At 45.7% G+C, this 24,646-nt stretch overlaps 1 protein-coding gene across 6 annotated transcripts in view; it reads right to left on the bottom strand.

Annotated features, from left to right (window-relative positions):
* Positions 1-1,276: 1,276 nt before the first annotated feature.
* RAD51 (RAD51 recombinase) overlaps positions 1,277-24,646 on the bottom strand; it is a 140,370-nt gene continuing 117,000 nt past the window's right edge. For all 6 annotated transcript variants that reach the window (XM_029598567.1, XM_029598564.1, XM_029598568.1 and 3 more), the window contains 3 exons: positions 20,045-20,174; positions 19,829-19,950; positions 1,277-2,817 (listed from right to left, as the gene is read on the bottom strand). In XM_029598567.1, coding sequence (XP_029454427.1) covers positions 2,694-2,817; positions 19,829-19,950; positions 20,045-20,174 — 376 coding nt within the window. In that variant the 3' untranslated portion in view covers positions 1,277-2,693. The remainder of the gene's footprint in view (positions 2,818-19,828; positions 19,951-20,044; positions 20,175-24,646) is intronic.

Raw genomic sequence — 24,646 nt, 5'->3', positions numbered from 1 at the left:
TTGGTGGGAGCTCCTATGCTATGCTGCTTCCTCTACTGCATCTCAACTAGAAATTCACATTTTAAAAAAATGTAAACACTTCTAAAATGTTAGATTAATGCTATAGATTTTATATCATAGCTTAAGTAGAATACTGATGTTAAACCATATTTAAAAAAAAAAAAAATCATTGTCTTCATGCTAACCAGGATCTCTCCCATTTGCTATGCTGTCTAGCTAGGGGAGGCAGAACAAAGACATTTTCATGTCAGACAGAAGACTCCACCTTCATAGGAAGGAAGGGAGCTTTGGCAGGAACAGTAGGAATCTGCCTGGTTTTTAGTTTATGTGGCTTGTTTACTAGAATTATTGAAAAGAAATTATTTGTATTCTTTTCATTGTTTCCAGATTTTTAAAACATAGGATGACTAGAACACAGAAAAGGTTTGGACATGCAGTACTTGATGCCCCAAGACTCAAGTTTTTGTTACATTGTATAGAACTATTTGCAGTCATTCACTAAGTTATAATTAACAGTTAAATAAACTTAATCTGAAAATTTAAGGTGGTTATTTTGATTGGTAAGGATAGCAGTTATTCTGTTTTTGTCAGCCACACTTGATTCCAAAAGTGCATCTCTCACTCTACTGTGTAATCAAATATGAAGAAAATTACTAACCTCTTTGCTTCCCAAATAAATTTGAAGGAAGATGAAGTCAACAAGGATGATTTAGCCACACATTTTCCTTACCTACTGCAATATATATATTTTTTTTAATTTAATCAATTTCTAGACCACTTCCCTGACAAGGCCATCCAAAGTGGTGTACAGCACCATACCACAGAAACTACTTGATTTCCAATTTTGTCTTTGCTTCCTAACTGATAAAGGTCATTTATATCCCATATTTTTTTCAATTTTAATTTTTCCTCAGATAAGCCCCACCTTCCTACTATAACCAATGTAATAACAGTCCTTAGTAGGGGCTGCATGTTTGTTTGAAAAATATACATGTACACTGACTCTTGTGCAATGGATGAGATCACTTCCCCGCAACCCCTCTCCTCCAGAGCTGTGAATATAAAGATGAACACATAAATTGATTAAGGAAATATGAACAAAAATGTGCAAATCTCTAACTAAACTTTACTCTTGAATAAACAGTCATAACATTCACAGATACAATGAGACAAAATTACTATACCTCAAATTATAAAAAAAAACCCAAAACCCCCAAACATTTTATTGACTGTTCTAATCTAAATCAGATTTCGATTGTAAATGAGATGAATTCTATTTTACCATAATTTCTAGGAGTGACTTGGATGCTGTTACTATTATACAGCTGTAATTTAATATTTCAAACTTTTCAGAATCCATCATCAAGAGCAGATCAATACAGGAATACAGGAAAAAGAGATAGGCAAAATGATTACCGATGACAAGATGTTTCATAATTAATAGTCTTAGCATCTTTTTATTAATTCATAGGGACTGAACTGGCTGAAAACCAAGCAAATTTTGAATTAAAATCAACAGCTGTAATTTAGGGAATGACTTAGGATTTTTAGCCGTTATGACTCAGTAGAGCATAGTTGTACAAAAATCAGATTCATTCTTGCTTACTTTGCTATTGTGACAGAAATCTTTATAATGTATACATGCTTAAAGAAATTCAGAGTAACAAAAAACATATCCATGCCTTACCCATCACCTACAATAATTAACTATGGACTGTTTGATAAACTAACAATTTGCACAGAATGGGGCATTAATGCAAGAACGACTGCAAGAAGAATATAACATTTTCTATGATGGCATAGTCCACAGAGGGTCAAGGAAAAGATACAAGTTATTATTATAACTTTAGCTTCAACAGTCAAATGTTTCAAACAATGCTGAGTATAGTTACTGATCAATTCACACATGAAAAAAGTCACTTCTTCTGACAAACTTTCTTCCACTGCCTTAGCTGTTGTATGAATATACTGTAATTGCAGGAAGATGTGCAGACAGCTCCACCTGGTAATAGTCTAAGTAACAGCACCAAAACAAAAACTTATAGGTTATAGTGTATGTTTCTAATAGTCACTCGCAAAGTCCAGAATCTTTTCATCTTTTCCTTTTTATTGAGAAATTTTGTTTGCAGTTACAACATGATTATACTTCCCAAAAGCTACTGTGAATCGGATAATTTGTCCCACATCCAGTACTGTGAAGTGAGGGATCTGCAAGTAATAATCTGACAAGATCTGCATTTCCACAGAAACCTGTTTTGGGGGAAGCAAGCAGCAACACCAAATACAGGCTTATTGAGACAAGGATCATGTCAAGTTATTACTTGTCTGTCCCTCTCTTCATAGTTCTGGATGTGGGATGAATCAGATTTATAGGTTCTTTTGGGAAGAATGATTTTTCAAAATTGAATTTGTTTTAGGTGTGTTTTAACTGCATAAGGAAATTACTCTATTAAAAAAAAAAAAGAAAATATGAAATTCTGTACTTTGCGAGTGATGTTTAGAGACCTAAACACTTTGTATTTTACCTATAGCCTTTAAGGTTTACAAGAATCCATTTCGTTTAATTTACATGTTTAATTGTTTAATACTACTACATTCTCTTCAGGATTTGTGGTACCCACTGGATTTTTATTCATTTGATATTCCACAATGTTGTTTAATTTTACAGTATTTACAGATGACAACCACACATTTCAGTCTTTAGCATCTCCTACTCCATCAGCATTAATAGCAAACATTGCTTCTGCCTCAGGAAGACAAGGAGAATCATAGATCTTGCAGATTCGTGTTTCACCTCTGCCTTTTCTCAAATACAACCTGAGAGAGAGGAGGAGAAAGGACAATGTATTTAGTCACCACTACAACAGAATGAACTCAAATTTATACCTAAGAAAACACTGAAGTTTAAAAAGTAAGGGAAGAAAATATACAACTGGAGTCACAGATTTCATTCTATAAGCTTAACTGGAAGACTACATCAATAAAATGTTTATCAAGGCATCTAAGATGGAGAACTGAAGCAGACAGGAAGGTGAAACTGGACCACAAAATGACAGCTGGACCCAGATTACTACAGCTACTAGATCTTACACCATAGCTCCGATATCCCTTGAACTGCACAACCGGTATGCAGCCCTGGAAGTGGTGGAGGAGGAGGATACCATCCTACGAGGAGGAGCAACCAAAACATTCAAATCCCAAATCTGTAGGCACCACCACTACTACACTTAGGAGGCAGAGGGAAATGGCTGGTAACTCGCTTCTGAGGCGCATGGAGGCACAACCATCTGCTAATCAGACATGCTTTCCTGGGAGCGTGCTGTCTACTGGGTGCCAAAATCCAAGACATTACGGAAGGTTGTTGATTACTATCTAATGTTAGTCCATCATGTTAGCAAGAATATTGCAAGGTACCACACAGATCATGTCAAAACTGACTTCATAGCTCTGGGACAGAGGGTAAAGAAGAGAGGTGCACAGGTGGTATTCTCCTCCATGTCAAGAATAAAGGCCCAGGCAAGGAAGAAAGGAAAGCGTAGTAGCCTAGTGGTTACATAGAAACACAATGGCAGAAAAAAACCGTATAGCCATCCGCCCAACTAATTTAGCATTATAATTCTCATCACTTCCTTAGAAATCCCCTGTATTTAATCCTATACTTTTCTTGAATTTATTTACTATTTTTGTCTCCACCACTTCTACTGGGCGGCTGTTGCACACAACCACCACCCTCTGTAAAAAAAATAAAAAAAAAAAAATATATATATATATATATCTTTTTTTTTTTCTAAGATTCCTCCTAAGTCTACCCTCTTTCAACCTCATCTCATGACCTCTCGTTCTACAGCCTCATTTCCATTGAAAAAGGCTTACCTCCTGTGCATGGAAACCTTTGTGATATTTGAATGTTTCTATATCATATCTCCACTTTCTTGCCTTTCCTCTAGGGAAAGATCTTTAAATCTATTCCCATATGCTTTAGAAAGACCACTGACCATTTTAGTAGTTACCCTCTGGACAGACTCCATCCTGTTTACATCCTTTTGAAGGTGCCATCTCCAGAACTGTACACGGTATTCCAAGTGAGGTCTCACCTGGTACCAAAAGATCTTCATTCAAAAATTGGAAGAAGGATCCAACAGAAGAAAATAGGATAATGCATAAGCATTGGCAAGTTAAATGTAAGACATTGATAAGACAGGCTAAGAGAATTTGAAAAGAAGTTGGCCATAGAGGCAAAAACTCACAGTAAAAACTTTTAAAAATATATCCGAAGCAAAAAGCCTGTGAGGAAGTCAGTTGGACCGTTAGATGATCGAGGGGTTAAAGGGGCATTTAGAGAAGATAAGGCCATTGCGGAAAGATTAAACGATTTCTTTGCTTCGGTGTTACTGAAGAGGATGTTGGGGAGACACCCGTACCGGAGAAGGTTTTCATGGGTAATGATTTAGATGGACTGAACCAAAACACGGTGAACTGAGAAGATATGGTAGACCTGATTGACAAACTGAAGAGTAGTAAATCACCTGGACCAGATGGAATACACCCAGGGTTCTGAAGGAACTCAAGAATGAAATTTCAGCCCTATTAGTAAAAATTTGTAACCTATCATTAAAATCATCCATTGTACCTGAAGACTGGAGGGTGGCTAATGTAACCCCAATATTTAAAAAGGGCTCCAGGGGCGATCTGGGAAACTAGAGACCAGTTAGCCTGACTTCAGTACCAGGAAGAATAGTGGAAAGTGTTCTAAATATCAAAATCACAGAACATATAGAAAGACATAGTTTAATGGAACAGCATCAGCATGGCTCTACACAAGGCAAGTCTTGCCTCACAAATCTGCTTCACTTTTTTGAAGGAGTTAACATAAGAACATGCCATACTGGGTCAGACCAAGGGTCCATCAATCCCAGCATCCTGTTTCCAACAGTGGCCAATCCAGGCCATAAGAACCTGGCAAGTACCCAAAAACTAAGTCTATTCCATGCTACTGTTGCTAGTAATAGCAGTGGCTAGTTTCTAAGTCAACTTAATTAATAGCAGGTAATGAATTTCTCCAAGAACTTATCCAATCCTTTTTTAAACACAGCTACACTAACTGCACTAACCACATCCCCTGGCAACAAATTCCAGAGTTTAATTGTGCGATGAGTGAAAAAGAACTTTCTCTAATTAGTTTTAAATGTGCCACACGCTAACTTCATGGAGTGCCCCCTAGTCTATTGTCCGAAAGAGTAAATAACTGATCCACATTGTTGAGATTACTTACCTGATAATCTCGTTTTCCTTATTGTAGACAGATGGACTCAGAACAAATGGGTATAGTATGCTCGTGCTAGCAGTTGGAGACGGATCTGAAGTCAGCACGGGTGTATATATACCCCCACAGGAAGCGTAGCAACTTAGTAATCTTCCTTGCAAAAGCTGTTATGGATGTGTGTACTGACGCTTAGTGAAAAGTGAAACAGGATTCCCCTGACCGATTGATAGTAGCTGGAGACCGCCAGCATTCCCAACCGGAAGGCGTTGACACCTGGTAGAGTGTACGCTCTTATGGAAACAGATGACATGGCTTACCTTGAATCGGTGAAACCCATGTACACAGGCAGCTGAGCGGGATGCTGAGTCCATCTGTCTACACTAAGGAAAACGAGATTATCAGGTAAGTAATCTCAACATTTCCTGTCGTGTAGCCAGATGGACTCAGAACAAATGGGATGTACAAAAGCTTTACTCCCAGCCTGGGCGGGAGGCTGCCTGAGGACCATGTAGGACCGCCCTCGCAAATGCTGTGTCCTCCCTGGCCTGGACATCCAGACTGTAGAACCTGGAGAAGGTATGGAGGGAGGACCACGTCGCTGCTTTACAGATTTCTGCAGGCGACAGCATCCTGGATTCTGCCCAGGATGCCGCTTGAGCTCTGGTAGAATGAGCCTTGACTTGTAGAGGTGGAGACTTCCCGGCCTCCACGTACGCTGCTCTGATAACTTCTTTAATCCAGCGGGCGATGGTGGGCCGAGAGGCCGCTTCCCCTTGTCGTTTCCCGCTGTGCAGGACGAACAGATGGTCCGTCTTTCGTACTTCTTGTGTTACTTCAAGATATCTGGGCAGCAATCTGCCAATGTCGACATAGCGTAGTAAACGCCCTTCTTCGGATTTCTTCAAACCCGCCGTGGTAGGCAAGGATATGGTTTGGTTAAGATGAAACTGTGAAACCACTTTAGGTAGAAAGGAGGGAACCGTCCGAAGATGGATAGCCTCAGGAGTGATTCTGAGAAAGGGATCACGGCAGGACAGTGCTTGTAGCTCTGAGATGCGGCATGCTGAACATACAGCCAGCAAGCACACCATCTTCAAGGTTAGAGAACGGAGAGACAGGCCCCGAAGGGGCCTGAAGGTGGATCCCGCGAGGAAATCCAAGACAAGGTTGAGGTTCCACAAAGGCAGTGGCCACTTCAGTGGCGGACGAATGTGCTTGACTCCTTTCAGGAAGCGAGACATCTGGATGCGTGGCAATGGTCTTGCCATCTCTCCTGGGACCATAGCAAGACAGTGCAGCCACCTGAACTTTGATGGAGCTGAGGGAGAGACCCTTCTGAAGTCCATCCTGCAGGAAATCCAACACAATAGGGATTGTAGTCGCATGTGGATTGGTGCCATGAGTGTTGCACCATGCTTCAAATACTCTCCAGATCCTTACATAGGGGAGGGATGTGGAAAACTTGCGAGCTCGGAGGAGTGTATCTATCACAGGCTCCGAGTAACCTCTTTTCTTCAGTCTAGCCCTCTCAATGGCCAGACCGTAAGAGAGAATTGAGCTGGATCCTCGTGGAGGATGGGACCTTGACGTAGGTGGTCCCGGAGAGGAGGCAAGGGAAGAGGCTCCCCTGCCAGAAGTCTTCTCATGTCCGCGTACCAGGGTCTTCTTGCCAGTCTGGTGCCACTAGAAGAACTAGGCCCCGGTGCTTCTGAATCTTGTGGATGATGGCGCCCAGCAGAGGCCATGGAGGAAAGGCATATAGCAGAGTCCCTGGAGGCCATGGCTGAACCAGGGCATCGATTCCGTGGGAGAACGGATCTCGCTTGCGGCTGAAGTATCTGGGTACTTGAGCATTGGACTTGTCCACCAGTAAATCCATGTCCGGAATCCCCCAGTGATCCACAATCATCTGGAAGGCTGTGGGTGACAGCTGCCACTCTCCCGGATTTATGCTTTCTCTGCTGAGGAAGTCTGCCGTGGTGTTGTCCTTCCCGGCGATGTGGACGGCAGAGATGTCCTGAAGATTCGCCTCTGCCCAAGCCATCAGTGGGGCGATCTCCAGAGATACTTGACGGCTTCTGGTTCCACCCTGACGGTTGATGTAGGCCACCGTGGTGGCGTTGTCGGACATCACTCTGACTGCTCTGTTCTTCAGTCTGTGAGCAAATCGAAGGCATGCCAATCGGACTGCCCGGGCCTCTAGACGGTTGATGTTCCACTCTGACTCTTCTCTGTTCCACCGCCCTTATGCAGTGAGTTCTTCGCAGTGTGCTCCCCAGCCGCTCAGGCTGGCATCTGTGGTGAGCAAAGTCCACGCGGGTGATGACATCTTCGACCCCCTGCTCATGTGGTTGGACTGCAACCACCACCGCAACTGGGTCCGCACTCTGGCTGGCAGATGAAGGTGCGTGGAATAGTTCCGCAAGCGGGGGCTCCAGCGAGAGAGTAGGGAGTGTTGTAGAGGTCTCATATGGGCCATCGCCCAAGGTACCACTTCCAGGGTGGATGCCATGAGACAGAGAACCTGCAGATAATCCCAAGCTGTGGGCCGACTGGCTCCCATCAAGTACCGGATACGCGTCTGAAGGTTCAACATTCTTTTGGCAGTGAGACTGACTGTGTCTGCCTGGGTGTCCAACTGTAACCCCCAGGTATTCCAGTGACTGGGAAGGCTGTAGGCAACACTTGCTGAGGTTGATTACCCAGCCCAGGCTTTCCAGAAGGGCGATCACTCTGTCGGTTGTCCAATGGCTCTCCTCTCGAGATTTCGCCCTGATCAGCCAGTCGTCTAGGTAGGGATGGACCAGAATTCCTTCCCATCTGAGTGCCGCTGCTACCACTACGACCACCTTGGTGAAGGTCCGCGGTGACGTGGCCAACCCGAAGGGCAGAGCCCGGAATTGGAAGTGGCGCCCTAGAACCTTGAAGCGTAGGTAACGCTGGTGATCCGGATGGATCGGGATATGCAGGTAGGCTTCCGACAAGTCTAATGCCGTGAGGAATTCTCCTGGCTGTACTGCGGTCTTGACGGAGCGCAGAGTTTCCATGCGAAACCTCAGGACCCTTAAGTATCGATTGACTGACTTGAGGTCCAGTACAGGCCGAAAGGTGCCCCCTTTCTTGGGCACCATGAAATAAATGGAATAGTGTCCAGAATTCACTTCCCATGCAGGTACTGGGATGATGGCTTTCAAGGACAGGAGCCTCGCCAGGGTAGCTTCCAATGCTGCCTTCTTGTGCGTGGGACAGGAAGATTCCACAAACTTGTCCGGAGGGAAGTGATGAAAATCCAGATAATACCCGTCCCGGATGATGGCGAGGACCCACTGGTCCGACGTAATCTCGACCCATCGGGGGTAGAAGAGGGTTAACCTGCCCCCTATGGCTCCGTCCCCCAGATGGATCGGCGGATTCTCATTGTGAGGCGCGGCCGGGACCAGAGCCCGGGCCAGCTCCCCTCTTGCGCTGCTTGGTCCGAAAGGACTGGTTCCTGGCCTGAGGACGAGGTGCCTGGTAGCGACTCCTATAGGGAATGAAGCGCTGGGAGCTTCTACCCCTGGAGGACCTTGGAAAGGCGCGCTGGTTCCTTCTGAGCCGATCTTCCGGCAGTCGAGGCACTGGAGAAGCGCCCCATGTGCTGGCAAGTTTATCAAGGTCGCTGCCAAACAGGAAAGAGCCCTTAAAGGGCAATCTGGTGAGGTGTGTCTTTGAAGGCGCATCGGCTGACCATTTCCGGATCCAGAGCTGCCTCCTGGCCGCTATGGAGGATGAGATCCCCTTGGCTGTTGTTCGGACTAGGTCCGATGCAGCATCCGTGAGGAACGAGAGAGCGGACTCCATGTCTGCTGCTGGAGCGTTGTTTCTGACCTGTGACAAACAGGCACGCGTCACCACTGTGCAGCAGGTCGCGATCCGCAAAGATAAAGCTGCCACCTCAAAAGTCTGCTTCAAAATGGTGTCCAGTCGCCGGTCATGAGGCTCCTTGAGGGCCGCCCCCCCTTCAACTGGAATGGTAGTGCGCTTGACCACAGCGCTAATCAAGGCGTCCACCTGAGGGCATGCCAGCAGCTCCTGGATAGCCGGCGCCAGTGGGTACATGCCCGTCAGGGCCCGACCGCCTTTGAACGCGGCCGCCGGCGCAGCCCATTCTAAATCTATCAGTTGCTGTGCTGCTTGCAAGAATGGAAAATGGTGGGCTGTAGGACGAAGCCCTTCCAGCAGGGGGTTCTGCGCAGAGGGCACTGTAGCGCTGGGACCTGTAATATCCAACTCTGCCAGGCACTGAGACACCAGGTCCGAAAGATCCGCCTCATGGTTCTATATGGCTCAATCCCTGGGGGAAGGTCCCCCTCGTCTGGGAGTTCGGACTCGTCCGGTGAAACCTCCTGGTCTGACTGATCTGGACTGTCCAGCGGCGGGAGGTCCCACTCACGATAAAGGCGGGAGGGTCCAGGAACAGGATCCGCAGCGGCCGCCGCAGTCACCGCAGGAACCGCAGAAACAGCAGGACCAACAGGAACAGCAGGCAACGCAGGGCCTGGACGGGAAGCCGTTTGCATCTGTACAAAAGCATGAATCCCCTTAAAGAGATCCACCCAGGAAATGGAAGCAGCCTCTAATCGCCGGGGTACAAGATCCCCCGGGATTCCCGATTGGTCGAGACTGACCGCTAAATCCGGGGTAGCCCCTGGGGAACTGTCAGCAAATCTTGGCTGAGACTGGTCCTGGCCCGAGCGTCCCACGGCCTCCTCACATTGGGCACATAGGGAGTCTGGCTCTTCACTGTGCGAGGCTCGAAGCTGGCATGCAGAGCAGAGGCCTTTAATGCTGGAGGCAGGAGGAGCCCCCGCTGAAGACGCTGAGGCGTTCTGTTCCATTGAAAAGTATGCGCTGAATGAAAAGCGTGAACAATATGCGCTGAGCACAACAGGCGCTTTAATAATATGCGGCAGCAATATGCGCTTAATACAAGAGGCGCACAATAACAATATGCGGCAGCAATATGCGCTTAATACCACAGGCGCACAACAATAATATGCGGCAGCAAATATGCGCTTAATACAACAGGCGCACAACAATAATATGCGGCAGCAAATATGCGCTTAACACAACAGGCGCTTAATAATATGCGGCAGCAATATGCGCTCAATGATATGCCATATGCGCTCAGCAATATGTGGCCAGGAATACACGCTCAATATAATTTTTTTTTTTTTTCCAGTATGCTCTCAGCAATAAGCAGTTAGCAATACACGCTCAATGTCATTCAAATGCTCTCAGCAATAAGCGGTAAGCAAGACACGTTCAATGTCATTCAAATGCTCTCAGCAATAAGCGGTTAGCAAGACACGCTCAATGTCAGTCAAATGCTCTCAGCAATAAGCGGTTAGCAATACACGCTCAATGGTAGACAACATGCGCTTAGTAATAAGCGGGTAGCAATATACGCACAATGAGGAATAGAATATGCACTTAGTCATAGATCTGCGCCTATCTCGGGCGCTCAATACCTGACAAGGCCACAAAATGGCGCCCTCCACGGCGTGCCACGCCGCCGATCCTCGAAGACCAGAAGTAAAAGCCGTACACCTTACCTGGATCCTCGGCGTTTCCCGGCTGGAACCCGGGCGGTCTCCGGCTGCGGGGGGAGAGGGGAGATACCGTCACCGCCGCGTTTGAGGATATGCACCCGCTGCCTCGTAAGCCTCACCCGAACCTCGCCCAGGGGCTGTGTCCCTGCCGCGATTCGGCCACTGGACCGAGGACTTACACCTCCGGGGGATCACGGAAATCACCCCGGGAAACTCTACTGGGGGAGGGACCTTAGGGTATCACCGCAGGAGTGCGGGGCTCGATGCTGTAGAAGTTTTAGTAAGTAGAAAGTAGAAAAGATTTGGAAAACACGCTCAGCAAGCGTGCAGGCTCTCCAAACTGCTTTGGAGATGGAAATTACTAAGTTGCTACGCTTCCTGTGGGGGTATATAATCAATGATAATAAATAACCCAGTGCTCTTCACCTTGAACCAGATATTATGGACGCTGCACAGCTCACAACGTTCAATGACCATCATACTAGGCTTCCTCGTCTAGGCTTTCGCCAAATCAACTCGGCCTTATAAATAATCATAGGTCATATTAGTAAAGTTATTTTTTAAGAAATTTTATGTGATGCAATTAAAATTCACCAAAACAAAGGCGGTATTTAGCCAAAAGTAATGTCATGCTTTGTGCAAATCCAACATTGTAGATTTCAACTTATCTTTCGCAAATCCAACATTGAAGATTTCAACTTATCTTTCAGCGCTTCAATATGTGAAAATCTTAAGCCATAACGATAGTCGCAGTGCTGACCCGACACGGAGCCGTGTTTCGGACTGCTTTCACCATCTATCAGTCCTTCTTCAAGGGTGGTAATTCTGCGTCAAACAATAATTTACATCAAAGTTCAAAAAGTCTTAACTGATCCGTAGAAAATTTATAAGTGGACTATAGTTATAAGAGAAACAGCCGTCAGAGCGCACTAGTACTTACACAGTTGTTGAACTTTTTTCAAAAATGGCGCTTCAACGTTTTCCGTGGCATTTCCGGTATCTCCCGGAACCCCTGCTTTTGATGAAACCTTGACGTCATACAACTCCTCCCACTAATCAATTGACAGCCTCCACGCCCCTAAAATCAAATGAGCGTGTACCATTCAATAGAGGCATTAAGCCCAGCTGGGCTAACAGTGTTTAACCTGAAAATCCACTGCTGTTCTTTTGTATTGAGAACTTTATTAATATTTCCCCCGCGGGGATGATGTTGGATTTTTTCTAAAATTCTCCATCGCAACATGTCAAATGAGTGTTGGAACTCTTTACAGTGCATTGCCACAGGAGCTGTCAGTTTTTCTGTAGTGATACAACTACGGTGTTCTATTAAACGTGTGCGGATCATCCTTTTTGTTCTTCCTACGTAGCAGAGTCTGCACGGGCATTCAATCAGATAGACTACATGAGTAGACCGGCAATCAGTGTAATGATGAGCAGTATGTAAATACCCTCTTGCCTCTGTCCAGGTCGCACCAGTGATAGCTTGGTTACACATCGAACATCCTGTGCATGGCCAAGTGCCATGTGGTAAAATATCTTCTGGTGGTTCTTGTAGAAACGAATGTGTCACTGTATCTCCGATATTGCGTCCTCTACTGTAGGCAATAATAGGATTGTTCTGAAACAGATCATTATGCAATCGTAGAACAGACCAATGATGTAAAATTGAACGTGCAATAGAGGCAGCTCTGTCAGAAAAAGGAATAGTGCAGACCAACGGGGAGGAATTATCAATGGTTTTATCCAACAATAACCAACATCTTTGTGCATTTGTGGCTCTTTTCCAAGCAGACTTAATATATCGTATTGGATATCCACGTTGTAAAAGTCTTATGGCTAGTTGTTCTGCCTGTAACTGAAATTGCTCCCCGGTACTGCAAATTCGTTTTAACCTCAAGAATTGCCCTATTGGCAGATTTTTCCGCAACTGAAAAGGGTGAAAACTGGAAAAGTGCAACAGGGTGTTACGTTCACAAGATTTACGGAAAATCGTAGTTGCCAACTTGTTAGCATTTTTAGAAATGTGAATGTCCAAAAAATCAATGTGTTCATGATGAAATACCATAGTGAACTGTAAATTACTGTCCAAAGAATTAATCCAATTCAAAAAATGCATCAGTGTGTCTTGATTTCCGTGCCACAAAAAAAACACGTCATCAATGTATCTAGTCCAATGTGAGACATTTAGAAATTCCACAGCATCATATAAACAAGACTCTTCGAATTGTGTAACATAGAGATTAGCCAGACTGGGGGCCATAGTGGCCCCCATCGCAGTACCATGTATCTGCTTATACCACGTTTTTTGAAACATGAAAAAATTTTGACAGAGAGCTATCTCTGTCAACTGCATCAAGAATGTGGTGGGAATACGGTGTGGCCGTACTCGTTTGTTTAAAGTAGTCTCTATGATATTAAGTGCCGCCCGCTGAGGGATGCTGGTGTACAATGCCTGAATGTCCATTGTGACTAATAGGGTATCCTGCACATTATCAATTTCATCAAGTTTTACCAGCATATGTTTAGTATCTTTGCAAAAGGACTTCGATTGAGACACAAAAGGCTGTAACACTACATCAACAAAAGTGGACAGAGGCTCCAGGAGAGAACCAATAGTAGTTACTATTGGGCGTCCTGGTGGGTCCACCATGTCCTTATGGATTTTAGGGACCATGTATATAATCACCCATGCTGACGTCAGATCCGTCTCCAACTGCTAGCACGAGCATACTATACCCACTTGTTCTGAGTCCATCTGGCTACACGACAGGAAATAACCCGTTTCTAGACCTCTCATGATTTTAAACACCTCTATCATATCCCCCCCTCAGCCGTCTTCTCCAAGCTGAAAAGTCCTAACCTAAAACTGTGAAGGATTTCAAAGGGGCATGAGATAAACATTAAGGATCCCTAAAGGCTAGAGGATGGGAATATAAAAAAGCTTAAGCGGCACGGAGCAGCAGTTACTACCCTTAATAGAAACATGGGTGTGACCTGCATGGAGCAGCAGTAACTACATTGGGAAGCTTGCTGGGCAGACTAGATGGACCATTTTGGTCTTTTTCTGCAGTCATTACTATGTAACTATGTGTCTGGTAGAGAAAGAATATAGAATGTGATCTTTGAAGCACCACTGAGAAAGCTTATCTGATTATTAAGCCCCTGAAGCAGCTCTGTCACATGAGCGAAACTCAGCCAGAGTCAGGCTTTACTGGTTACCATACATTGTATTGATAAAGAATCCCTTTTACCGATCAACTTCTTTTGGTTGCTACTTCACTATGTTTCATCGGCTTCCGTTTTGTTTTCTGGGACCATCGTCTTTCTGCAGTGGCCTTATCTTCTCTATGAGCCCCTTTAACCCCTCGGTCATCTAATGGTCCAACCGACACCTCACAGGATTTCTTGCTTCGGATATATTTTTAAAAGCTTTTATTATGAGTTTTTGCCTCTATGGCCAATTTAATTTCAAATTCTCTCAGCCTGCCTTATCAATGTTTTCCACTTAGGAAAAAGCATAAGCATTGTCAAGTTATCTTCTTCAGACGGTTTCTTCTTCCAGTTTAAGGATTTTTTTTTTGGCTAAAATAGATTTTCACCTCACCTTTTAACCATGCTGGTAATCATTTTGCCTTCCTTCCACCTTTCTTAATGCTTCTTAGAAGCACATCTAGACTGTGTTTCTAAGATTGTATTTTTAAACAACGTCCATGCCTGTTGTACACTTTTAACCTTTGCAGCTGCACCTTTCAGTTTTTTTCTATTTTCCTCATTTTATCAAAGTTTCCGTTTTGAAAATTTAGTGTTAGAGCTGTAGATTTACATATTGTTCCCCTTCCAGTCATTACTTCAAATTTGATCAAGTTAGGATCACTATTGTCAAGTGGCCCCCACCACTGGTACCTCTTCACCAAATCCTACGTTCCACTAAGAATTAAATCTAAAATAGCTCCCTCTCTCATTGGTTCCTGAACCAATTGCTCCATGAAGCAGTCATTTATTCCATCCAGGAGCTTTTTGTCTCTAGCATGTCCTGATGTTACATTTACCCAGTCAATGATGGGGTAAAATCTCCCATTATGAATGCACTACCAAATTGGTTAGCTTCCCTGAATTCTCTTAGCATTTCAACATCTGTCTGATCATTTTGGCCAGGTGGACGGTAGTATAGTGAGGTGCCGGCTGGGCCTTGGGAGCTCTCTGCTGCCTGGGACGACTGCGGGAGCTCTGATGCTGCTGACAAGAGGTAGGGAGCAGAGGAAAGTACTTTTTTCTGATGAAAGAAAGACTTCTACCCCAATCTCACTGACCTCTCAGCAAAGGAGGATGATAGGTCCGAAGTGCTGGCGGAGAGTTTTTGGAGGGTTACATAGTGGTCCCGGAGCTCAGCCATCACATCCTTCACCCTCTCTCTGAAGAGATTCTCTCCAGTACATGGCACCTTTGGTTGGAGATCAGAGGTCCGCAGCCAAGCTATTCTGCAGGTGCCAATTCCCGCTGTAGAGACCCTCGATGCCATTTCAAAATCATCATAGGTTGTTCAGACCTCATGTTTTCCCAAATTCCAGGCCCTTATGCACCTGTGACATGAATGTGTCCTACTGCTGCTGCAGCAACTGCTTGGCTACCTTCTGCACCTGCTTCCAGATGCCCTGCAAGTTCTGGCTCATGTATTTATTTTATTTATTCTTTTTTTTATATACCGTGTGATAATAAAATATATTACGGCCATCTGTTTAGTGGAAATGCACCAAAAGGAATCCAGGGGGCACTGCTGGCTTGTAAATTAAGGCATTCTGTTGAGCTGTCTCTCTCTAGATAAGTAGAAGAAATGATGTATCTTTTGAAGTCACAGGCTCCCAGGAAGGGAGTCATAAAATGTAGATTTCTTCAAGGTTAGTTAGTTTCTCAGGGCTCTGGGAAATGTTAGAAGTAGCAAATGTTTAAGCAAATGTTTCCCTGTAACCTCGTGACCCTAAATCAAAGCAGTGTTTTAATTGCTATCCAAAACTATATTTAAGAATGGCCGTTTCAATCACAAATTAAGTCAGTTCTTTAGACTTACTGAGCTGACTTCCTTATGCGCATAAGAATAAAGGCTTTATTCATGAGAAATACACTGTCTTTCCTGCTGCCCTGTGTTAAACTTTTTATTGCAACCGACTTTCAATCTGAGATATTACATCGGTTTACATTCAGGTACTGTAGGTATTTCTCTATCCCCAGAAGGCTTACAATCTAAGTTTTGTACCTGAGGCAATGGAAGGTAAAGTGACTTGCCCAAGTTCACAAGAAGCAACAGCGGGACTCGAACCCTGGTCTCCTGATTCGTAGCCCACTGCTCTAACCACTAGGCTATTCCTAGGAAGAAATGCGTGCAATGACCATGGCTCCCTGATAAACCTCTCTCGCGAGAGCATCCATCGCTCTGTGATCCTTCCCTGGGGTGCCGAAGAATGGGTCCCAAGACTGCTTGGCTCGCTTAAGAGCAGATTAGACTACCACCGATTGCTGGGGAAGCTGTCGCTTATCAAATCTGGAAGCCTTCTGGATGAGGTAATCCCCATCTGCCTTCTTACTCATGGGAGGCACTATGAGGGGGTGTTCCCACATCCTCAGCAGTAACTCAAAGATGTAGTGCACCGGGACTGCCTTGACCTCATTAGGAGGGAGGATTTCAAGCATTTTGTTCCTGACATCCTCCTCTGAAAGCAACTGTAAAAGGGATGGCCTCTGTCATTGCCCAAACAAACCTACAAAGGTTAGGTCCTCAGGGGGAGATCTTCTTTGCTCCTATGGAGGCGAAGGATCTGAAGGGAGATCCTCACAGCCATTGGTGGAGAACTCTGAGGTATTATCCCCCAGGGATTATAGGGGCCCTGGGTGCTCAGCCTTCATCCAGAGATGCAGGCACTAGCAGGGCTGGATGGGGGCTGCAGATCTCTGCTGGCCTAGACAGAGCTTCCTCCTCCAAGGAACCAGCCACAACCACCGTATCAGCAGGGAGGTGGTAATGTGCCAATGAGCACATGGGGTTTCTCCAACAGCAGCTCCAAGATGGACGGAGCTTGCTTCAGTGCCATAAGACTGATATCCCCCAACGCCCACTTGACTGCCAACTGTTCTTGCCTTTCAAGCTCCTCTTCAATGCCAACAATGACTGGGAAGAAGGAAGGGTGACCAGATCCTCTTTGGAACCAAGAAAAGGATCGGCGACTAGCACCTACACCAATGGAGACCGTTGCAGCCTGTGGCACAGATAGAGGACAAGCACTCCTCACCTCAGGGTTGCTTTAGGGGCATCACAGCATGCACCAGTGCATCCCCATGCCTGGCACCATGCATTGACAGAGACTATGCTTCTTTGGCTTCCCTCAATGCTTGACACAGTCTTTCCCTGGTGCAGAGGCCGATGGTCTGTTTCCAGCGCGTCTATTAGCCAATGGCACCAACAGTCCTTCCGATGTTGATGGCTTGGTGACCCATCAGTGTGGCTCTATGATCCTTTGATGCCGATGGCTCAGACTTCTTTGACCCAAAGAGGCGCTCCATCTTGTCAAGATGAAGACACTGTCCTTTTGGGGGTCAACTGGGTGAATTTGCAGCAACCCCAGACTTCATATGACGTTCCCAAGCAGAGGACACATTCATTATGAGGATCAGTGATGACATGGTCCTTGGTCACAGAGGGCATCGCTTAAACCTAGAAGCAGCCATGACGGGATGAAGCTGGCCTCTGGGGTATCCCACTCCAGGTCAATCAGTTCCTGGATGGCTTCCATCATTGTAAAGTAGCATGAGGCCTTATGAAGGGACACCAAGATGGGGTTCTTCTTTGGTTCCACTATAGGGTCCGTGCCTGGAATACCCAGCATCTTCAGAGACTGGGAAACAAGGGCTGGTAATTCATCCTTGTGGAAGAAACGAAGCATGGTTCGGTATGGTTCCATTCCTGGAGGGATTTCTCCTTCTTCCAAGGAGTCACCCTCATCATCTGAGGTATCTGGGTCCCTGTCAGGGAAGCTCTTGGTTAGGCGAGGCATGTCTCGAGGCATCCGAGCAGGGCAGAGAGGATCTTGTGCTTCCGGCAGGGATTGAGCCCAGAACACAGCTGGGGCTGACTGCGCCTGAACGAAGGCTTGCAGGCCTTGGAAAAATTCCAACCAGGAGAAGGTCCCTGGGTCCATGTTAATCCCAGGGGGAGTCTGGGTAGGGGGGCCCCAGAGGTGCCCTCCTGTGGAGAAGCCATCTCAGAGATGCATAGATCCAGGAAACTATCATCGGTAGTAATTCTGGACCCATCCCCCCAACAGTAAGGGACCAGGCTTTGTTTCCCCCTGGGCTTCTTCGCAATGTTGACACAGGCAGGACTCCAATTCAGGTTCTGCGGCTCTTATGTGGCAGGCTGTGCAAAGAGAGTGCCTTCTGGCCTTCTTGGGCGCTGGTGCCATTTTCTCTGTTTGCACACGTGCAGTTGTAAACACAGCTGTGTATGTCGTTATGTGCATGGGTGCGCTCGGTTGTGTGCGTGTCAGTTGTGTGTGCAGCTATGCGCGCATCTGTATTGAACACGCGCAAGTTAGGCGCATCGGCCGCCTGACCTGCCCTGTGCGTACCGCCGGATGAGAAGGGAAAATGGCGCAGATGATTCCTGCGCGTAAGATTGCGTGCCCCCCCCCCCCAGAAGGTTTCCACGTGTGTGGACCCTTGCACCGGATCGAGGCCTAGCCCAACCAAGGCTGCTCAACCCGATCAGTGCCCCCTTTTTAACCTCGCCAGAAGAAGAATTCGGTACGGCAATCTGAGCTCTGGAGACCGGAGACCCGAATTTAAAGATTTTTTCTTACCTGGTCTCAGCAATTACCGATCGTGTGTCGGACGATCTCTAGCTGTGGGGGGAGAGGGAATTACCTTCACCGCCGTGCTCGGTTCTGCACCCTTTGCCTTTCAGCCACATTGGGGGCTAAGTCCACGCTGGGAACCGGCTACCGGACCAAGGCACACCTTTGAGGAATATCGGAGATCACCTCAGGAATTCTCGACTGGGGGGAAGGACCTTAGGTATCACTGCAGGAGAGTCGGGCTCGATCTTCTTTTAAGGTAAATTTTGTTTCTTCTTGCTGTAATTCTTAACACTATTCTAGTGTGTGGATAGTGTCCGCATCTGCTAGGAGACAGAGAGATACTGAAGAGCTGAGTTTACTGCAGGGGTATATCTAGAGTGACGTCATCTTAGAAATCTGACTCAGTCTCCCATCTGCTAGCAGAAGAGCACAATACCCACTGGTCCTGAGTCCATCTGGCTACACGCTAGGAAAAGACCTGGACTTTTCCCTTTTGCTTTGGAGGCATCAAACCAGGTAAATTCAGAAGAAGGAAAACAGAGAATAGGTAGTATCTCAGTCACGGTCATGCCACCATCTTACTTACAAACCCTTTTGGTTTCTAAGCCACTCAAGAGTAACCTTAGGAAATATTTTTTTTTTACAGAGAGGGTGGTGGATGCATGGAACTGCCTCCTAGTGGATGTGTGGTTGAGACAAAATCAGTATCTGAATTTAAGAAAGCATGGAATAAATACAGGGAATCTCTAAGGGAGTAATGGGAATTATACAACTAAATTAAATTGGGCAGATGGGCACACTAGATGGGTCATACGATCTTTCATCCAGCCTAATTACTTCCAGATAAATTTTATTTGCATATGTAAAATTTATATAAAAAGAAAATATAGAGTGATTTATGATTATACCTCAAAACTACCAATCTGAACATCTCAGAAGTATATCTGGTTTAGGTTGCTGCTGGTTCAAAAAAAGCAAGAGAAGAAAATATCCTTTCAGAAACCATGTAGAGAATTAAGGATCTGCTAGGTTAAGCACATTGCTGTGTGACAGAAATTTTTCTAGAAATCAATAGCTTTTAAATGCTTCCAGTTCCTGATGCAATTAAGTCCTTTGGCATATTTACATACCTGGTGGTCGAAGCATGTGCTATGATGTTCCCACCAATAGGCTTTTTTGGGTCTGCAGCAAACATGGCAGCTCCATCTACCTGTGCCACTACCTGGTTAGTAATCACTACAGCTACACCAAACTGCCAGGACATAGGAAAGAAATCAGGATTAAAGAATATCTTTAGCATACAAAAATATAAGGAAAGAGAAACCAAGAATCCAATGAAAGCTTACTTCATCTGCAAGTCGAAGCAACATTCGCAGGAATCTTGCCAAGTGCATCTGTCTAGCAGATAGCTCTCCCCTTCCAGAGTAATCCGTTCTGTAGAGGGCTGTAGCACTGTCAACAATCAGCAAAGCATATCTAGAGAATACAAAATACAGTACTTTACAATAGCTTTTTGTAATCATCTTAACAGCCATCAGCTTCATCTACACCAGATCCAAATCAGGTAAGAAGAGCTCAAAGCCAGCTTCCAAAATCAGGAAGTGAGCCCCATAAGAGTCGTGATAATTAAAAGCAACTTATTTCAATGTTAAAAAGAATTCTCAAGGGGGAGATAATCCAGTCACTGATTTAGAAATTTAACTAGAGACTAGTTATTTAACTAAGACTCTGTCTTACTGCTGCTAATGTGATTTCTGGAGTCCATAATAATTTTAATATTAACCCTAACTCAATATACAAAACTCATAAGATGCCAAGAGGGAATATGAGCAAGTTTGCTTACCGTAAACGGTGTTTTCCGTAGATAGCAGATGAATTAGCCATACTGTCCGGGGAGGTGGGAGGGTCAGCATGGCTAATTCATCTGCTATCTACGGAAAATACCGTTTACGGTAAGAAAACTTGCTCTTTTCCTTTAGCTAAGCAGCATGAATTAGCCATGCTGTCTGGGAGTCCCCAGCTAGAGGCTTGAGCGACACGTTTTGATCATGTTTGTGATTAGGTTTATCGTGCCCTCAAGACATTGGAGAAAAACCCTGCGGACAGTCCTTTGTGTCATTCTTGAGTTAGGAGGTGCCCACTTCAAGGATCTTCGTGCCCATGTTAGCATTGGCCGCTGTGAGCTTGTCCAAGCAGTAATGGGTGGTGAAGGTATGCAGCGAGAACCAGGTTGCAGCCTTGCAAATGTCCACAATGGGCACATCACGCAGGTGGGCAATGGAAGCCGCAATAGCACGCAGCTGGTGTGCTTTAGGTGATGTAGCTAAGGACTCTGAGCATTTCTGGTAACAAAATTGTATGCAGTTTTTGATCCAAGTTGATAGTGTCCTCTTGGAAACAAGTAGGCCTAGAGCATTAGAGTTAAACGAGACAAATAGCTGTGATGCGCTAGTATCCGAGGCCGTTCTTTGTTTATTGTAAGCAAGTGCACGCTTGCAATCCAGTGTGTGTAATCTACGTTCTGCAGCATCACTATGAGGCTTAGGACAGAAAGTTGGAAGAGTTATAGATTGGTTGAAGTGGAAGGATTAAACCATCTTAGGGAGGAAGATAGGATGCATGTGTAACGTGACTTTGTTGTGGTAGAATTCCAGATACGGAGAATAGTGTACCAGGGAAGGAATCTGGGATGGCAAGCATTCAGAGGCTCGAAAGGAGGTAACATGAATTGTTCTAGCACAATGTTTAAGTCCCAAGGTACAGGGGGCTTCCGGACCGGTGGGCATAGGTGTAAAACCCCTTCCATAAACCTTGAAATTAGGGGGTGAGAGGATATCTGTTCGTCATTGTGCAGAGAGTGATACGCTGCTATGGCACTTAGGTGGACTCTGACTGAGGCCGTGGCTAACCCTTTTTGGTAGAGTAGATGAAGGTATCCTAATACCCTTTCTGGAGGACAGGTGAGTGGGTCCAGATCACTGTCCGAGCACCAAGAGGCATACCGTGTCCATTTCCTTCTGTAATTTATTCTCGTGGAGGGCTTTCTAGAAGAGATCAGAATATACTGGAGCTGAAGTGATAGGTCTAGGCTTTGGAATAACAGCCTTTCAATCTCCACTCTGTGAGATTCAGAGAGGAATGGAGTGGATGTAGGAGGGAGCCTCTTTCCTGGGTGAGGAGGCAAGGGTTGCTTCCCAGGGGAATTGGTTGTTCCACAGATAGCCAAATCAGGTATGCGTACTATGGCTGTCTGGGCCACGTTGGAGCGATCAGAATGAGATCGCGTTGTCTGTGATGCACTTCTGGACCGTGCGAGAAATCAGCGGTATTTGGGGGGGGGGGGGGGGAAGGCATACAGCAGGCCCGCCATCCAGTCTATGAGAAATGCATCCTGCACTAGTCTCAGGGAGCTTGGATATATCGAGCAGAAGGTCTGAACCTTGCAGTGGCGCTCCGTAGTGAAGAGATCGATGTGTGGCCAGCCTCAGGTTTGAAAGTTTGAGTGCCACATTCTGATGAAGTTCCCATTCGTGGGGATGAAAAATTCTGCTCAGTTTGTCCGTTCTGGCATTGTTGATGCCAGGTAGGTGGGTGGCTTGCAGGGTTATGGATCTTTTGTTTGTCCATTCCAGGATTTTATTGCCTCCTTGCAGAGTCCAGAAACCAGACCCTCCTTTGCTTATACAGTAAATGGCTACTTGATTGTCCGTGTGGATCATGACTGTTTTCCCTTCTAGTGTTTTTTCGAAGGCTCAGAGAGCATTTCGAATTGCCCTCCGTTCCAGTGGATTTATTTGCTGTGCACGCTCCCAGGTGGACCATAGCCCTGAGTTTGCAGGCAGGCTAGGTGAGCGCCCCATCCTTTGGTTGACACGTCTGTGGTGAGTATATGATATGATGAACTGGGGGTTATAGTGGGGCTCCCACTGTGAGAGCTGTTGGTGTTAACCACCAGTCCAAGCCATGCTTCATGCTGGGCGTGACGGTGATGGGTGTAGAGAGACGGTTGGAGAACTGGTTCCATTGCGTCTTTAGGCCCCATTGTAGATGCCGCATGTGGAGAACCACATAGATAGCTGCCGCCATATGCCCCAGGAGTGTTAGGATTTGGCGAGCAGGGGCAGTGGCAGACTGCCGTAGTTGTTGTGCGAGCTTTGTCAAGTTGATCGCTCGTCGTTCGGGAAGGAAAGCCCTGTCCATTGAGGTGTCGATATGGGCTCCAATGAATGGCAAGGCTTGAGTGGGTTGCAGATTTGATTTTTCATAATTGATCATTAGGCCCAAACCATCTAAGAATTTGATGGTAGTAATGAGATTGCCTACTAGTAGCACCCAGACCATCTCGCCTACAAGCCAATCATCCAGATAGGGGAATATTTGGATTCCTTGTCGTCGTAGGTGAGCCACCGCTACCACTAGACATTTGGTGAAAACTCGGAGCCAAGGAGAGACCAAATGGGAGTAACCTTGTATTGAAAGTGGCGGCCAGTGGCCATAAAGCAGAGGTACCGCCAGGAGGCCGGGTGCATCAGTATGTGGGTCTAAGCATCCTTGAGATCCATGAACACATCCAGTCGTTGGATTGAATGAAGGTAAGAATGGATTTGAGGGACGTCAGCTTGAATTTTTCCATCATCAAGTGCTTGTTGAGAGCTCTGAGATCCAGGATTGGACATAACCCTCCTGATTTCTTTGGAATGAGGAAGTATTGGGAACTGAATCCTGTGTGAAACTGCAGTACAGGTAGTTCGCAGATGCATGCATTGCTGTTGGAGTAAGTTGTTGATATCCAAGTGCATTTGATTGTAGTGCGCAGCTAGGTATCTTGGAAGTACTAGGTGTGGCATGTGGGGGGGGGGGGAGGATTGGAAGTTGAGAGATAATTCCTCCTGTATTATTTTTAATACCCAGAAATCAGTCATAATGGCTTCCCCATGCAGGTAGGAAATGGGATAATCTGTCTCCAACCGGGAGTGGTAGCGGTGGGTTTGGGTTCCCTAAAAACCTTGTGATGGTTTCGGGGGATTTGGATCTTGAGGTGTCTGAGATTGTTTTGGAGTCCTCTGATGCTTTCTAGGCCCTTATGTTTGTGAAGCCTGAGGGCGAGAAGAAGAGTAGTACAGTGGACGTGAGGTTGGATAAGGCCTGAAGGGCAGGCATTGATATGACGGCTTGCAGTAAGGCTGATAATACCGCCTGGAGGATGAAGGGTCAGATGGAAAGGTTAGAGACATCACTGCTAGTTTTTGCACCTTTAATTGGGCTACTGTCTCCTAGAATTGGTCACCAAACAGATTGTTGGGTAGGCAGGGCAGGTTTGCTAATTTTTCATGCACATCTTCTGTTAGTACTTGCTCTCAGCCATGCAAGTCTTCTAGCTGCGATGGCATTGGCTGTAGATTTTGTAGATGTTTCAAACCCTTCGTATACCGTACATATGAGATGTCACAAACCCTCCTCAATATGATGGAACTCTTCTGGGAGTTGCTAGTCAGGAGATCCCTCCTGAAGCTTGGGTTTCAGGACTTGTAAACACTCGAATAAGTACTGGATGATTACAAACTGGTGTGCATTTTTGCACTGAGCATACCCGATTGGTATGCTCTTTTCCCAACATCGTCCATGTATTTGGAGTCTCTACCGGGAAGGATATTTGAATGCAGGTGAGACTTACGAGCCTTTTGCATAGCTGATTCGACAACTACTGAAGCATAAGTAGTAGGAAGATTGTCACATTCAATATTTCAATTTTGACTTCCTTGAAGTGGAAGGGCCTGATAGGGGTGTCTCCCAGGCTCTCTTCATTACTGAGATGGAAGCGCAGTAGGTTCTGCTGGGCTCAAAATTTTTTAAGACGCCAAGAACATCCACTCTTGCATCTGGAAGTCTCTTGGTTTCAATGTTTAGTTTTTGACCCACTTTCTCGAGGAACTTAGAATAAGTCAGAT

This window comes from Rhinatrema bivittatum, chromosome 4 (genome assembly GCF_901001135.1).
Source record: "Rhinatrema bivittatum chromosome 4, aRhiBiv1.1, whole genome shotgun sequence".
NCBI lineage: Eukaryota > Metazoa > Chordata > Amphibia > Gymnophiona > Rhinatrematidae > Rhinatrema > Rhinatrema bivittatum.
Note: the sequence above shows the minus strand (reverse complement) of the source record. Positions and strands in the feature narration are given on the sequence as shown.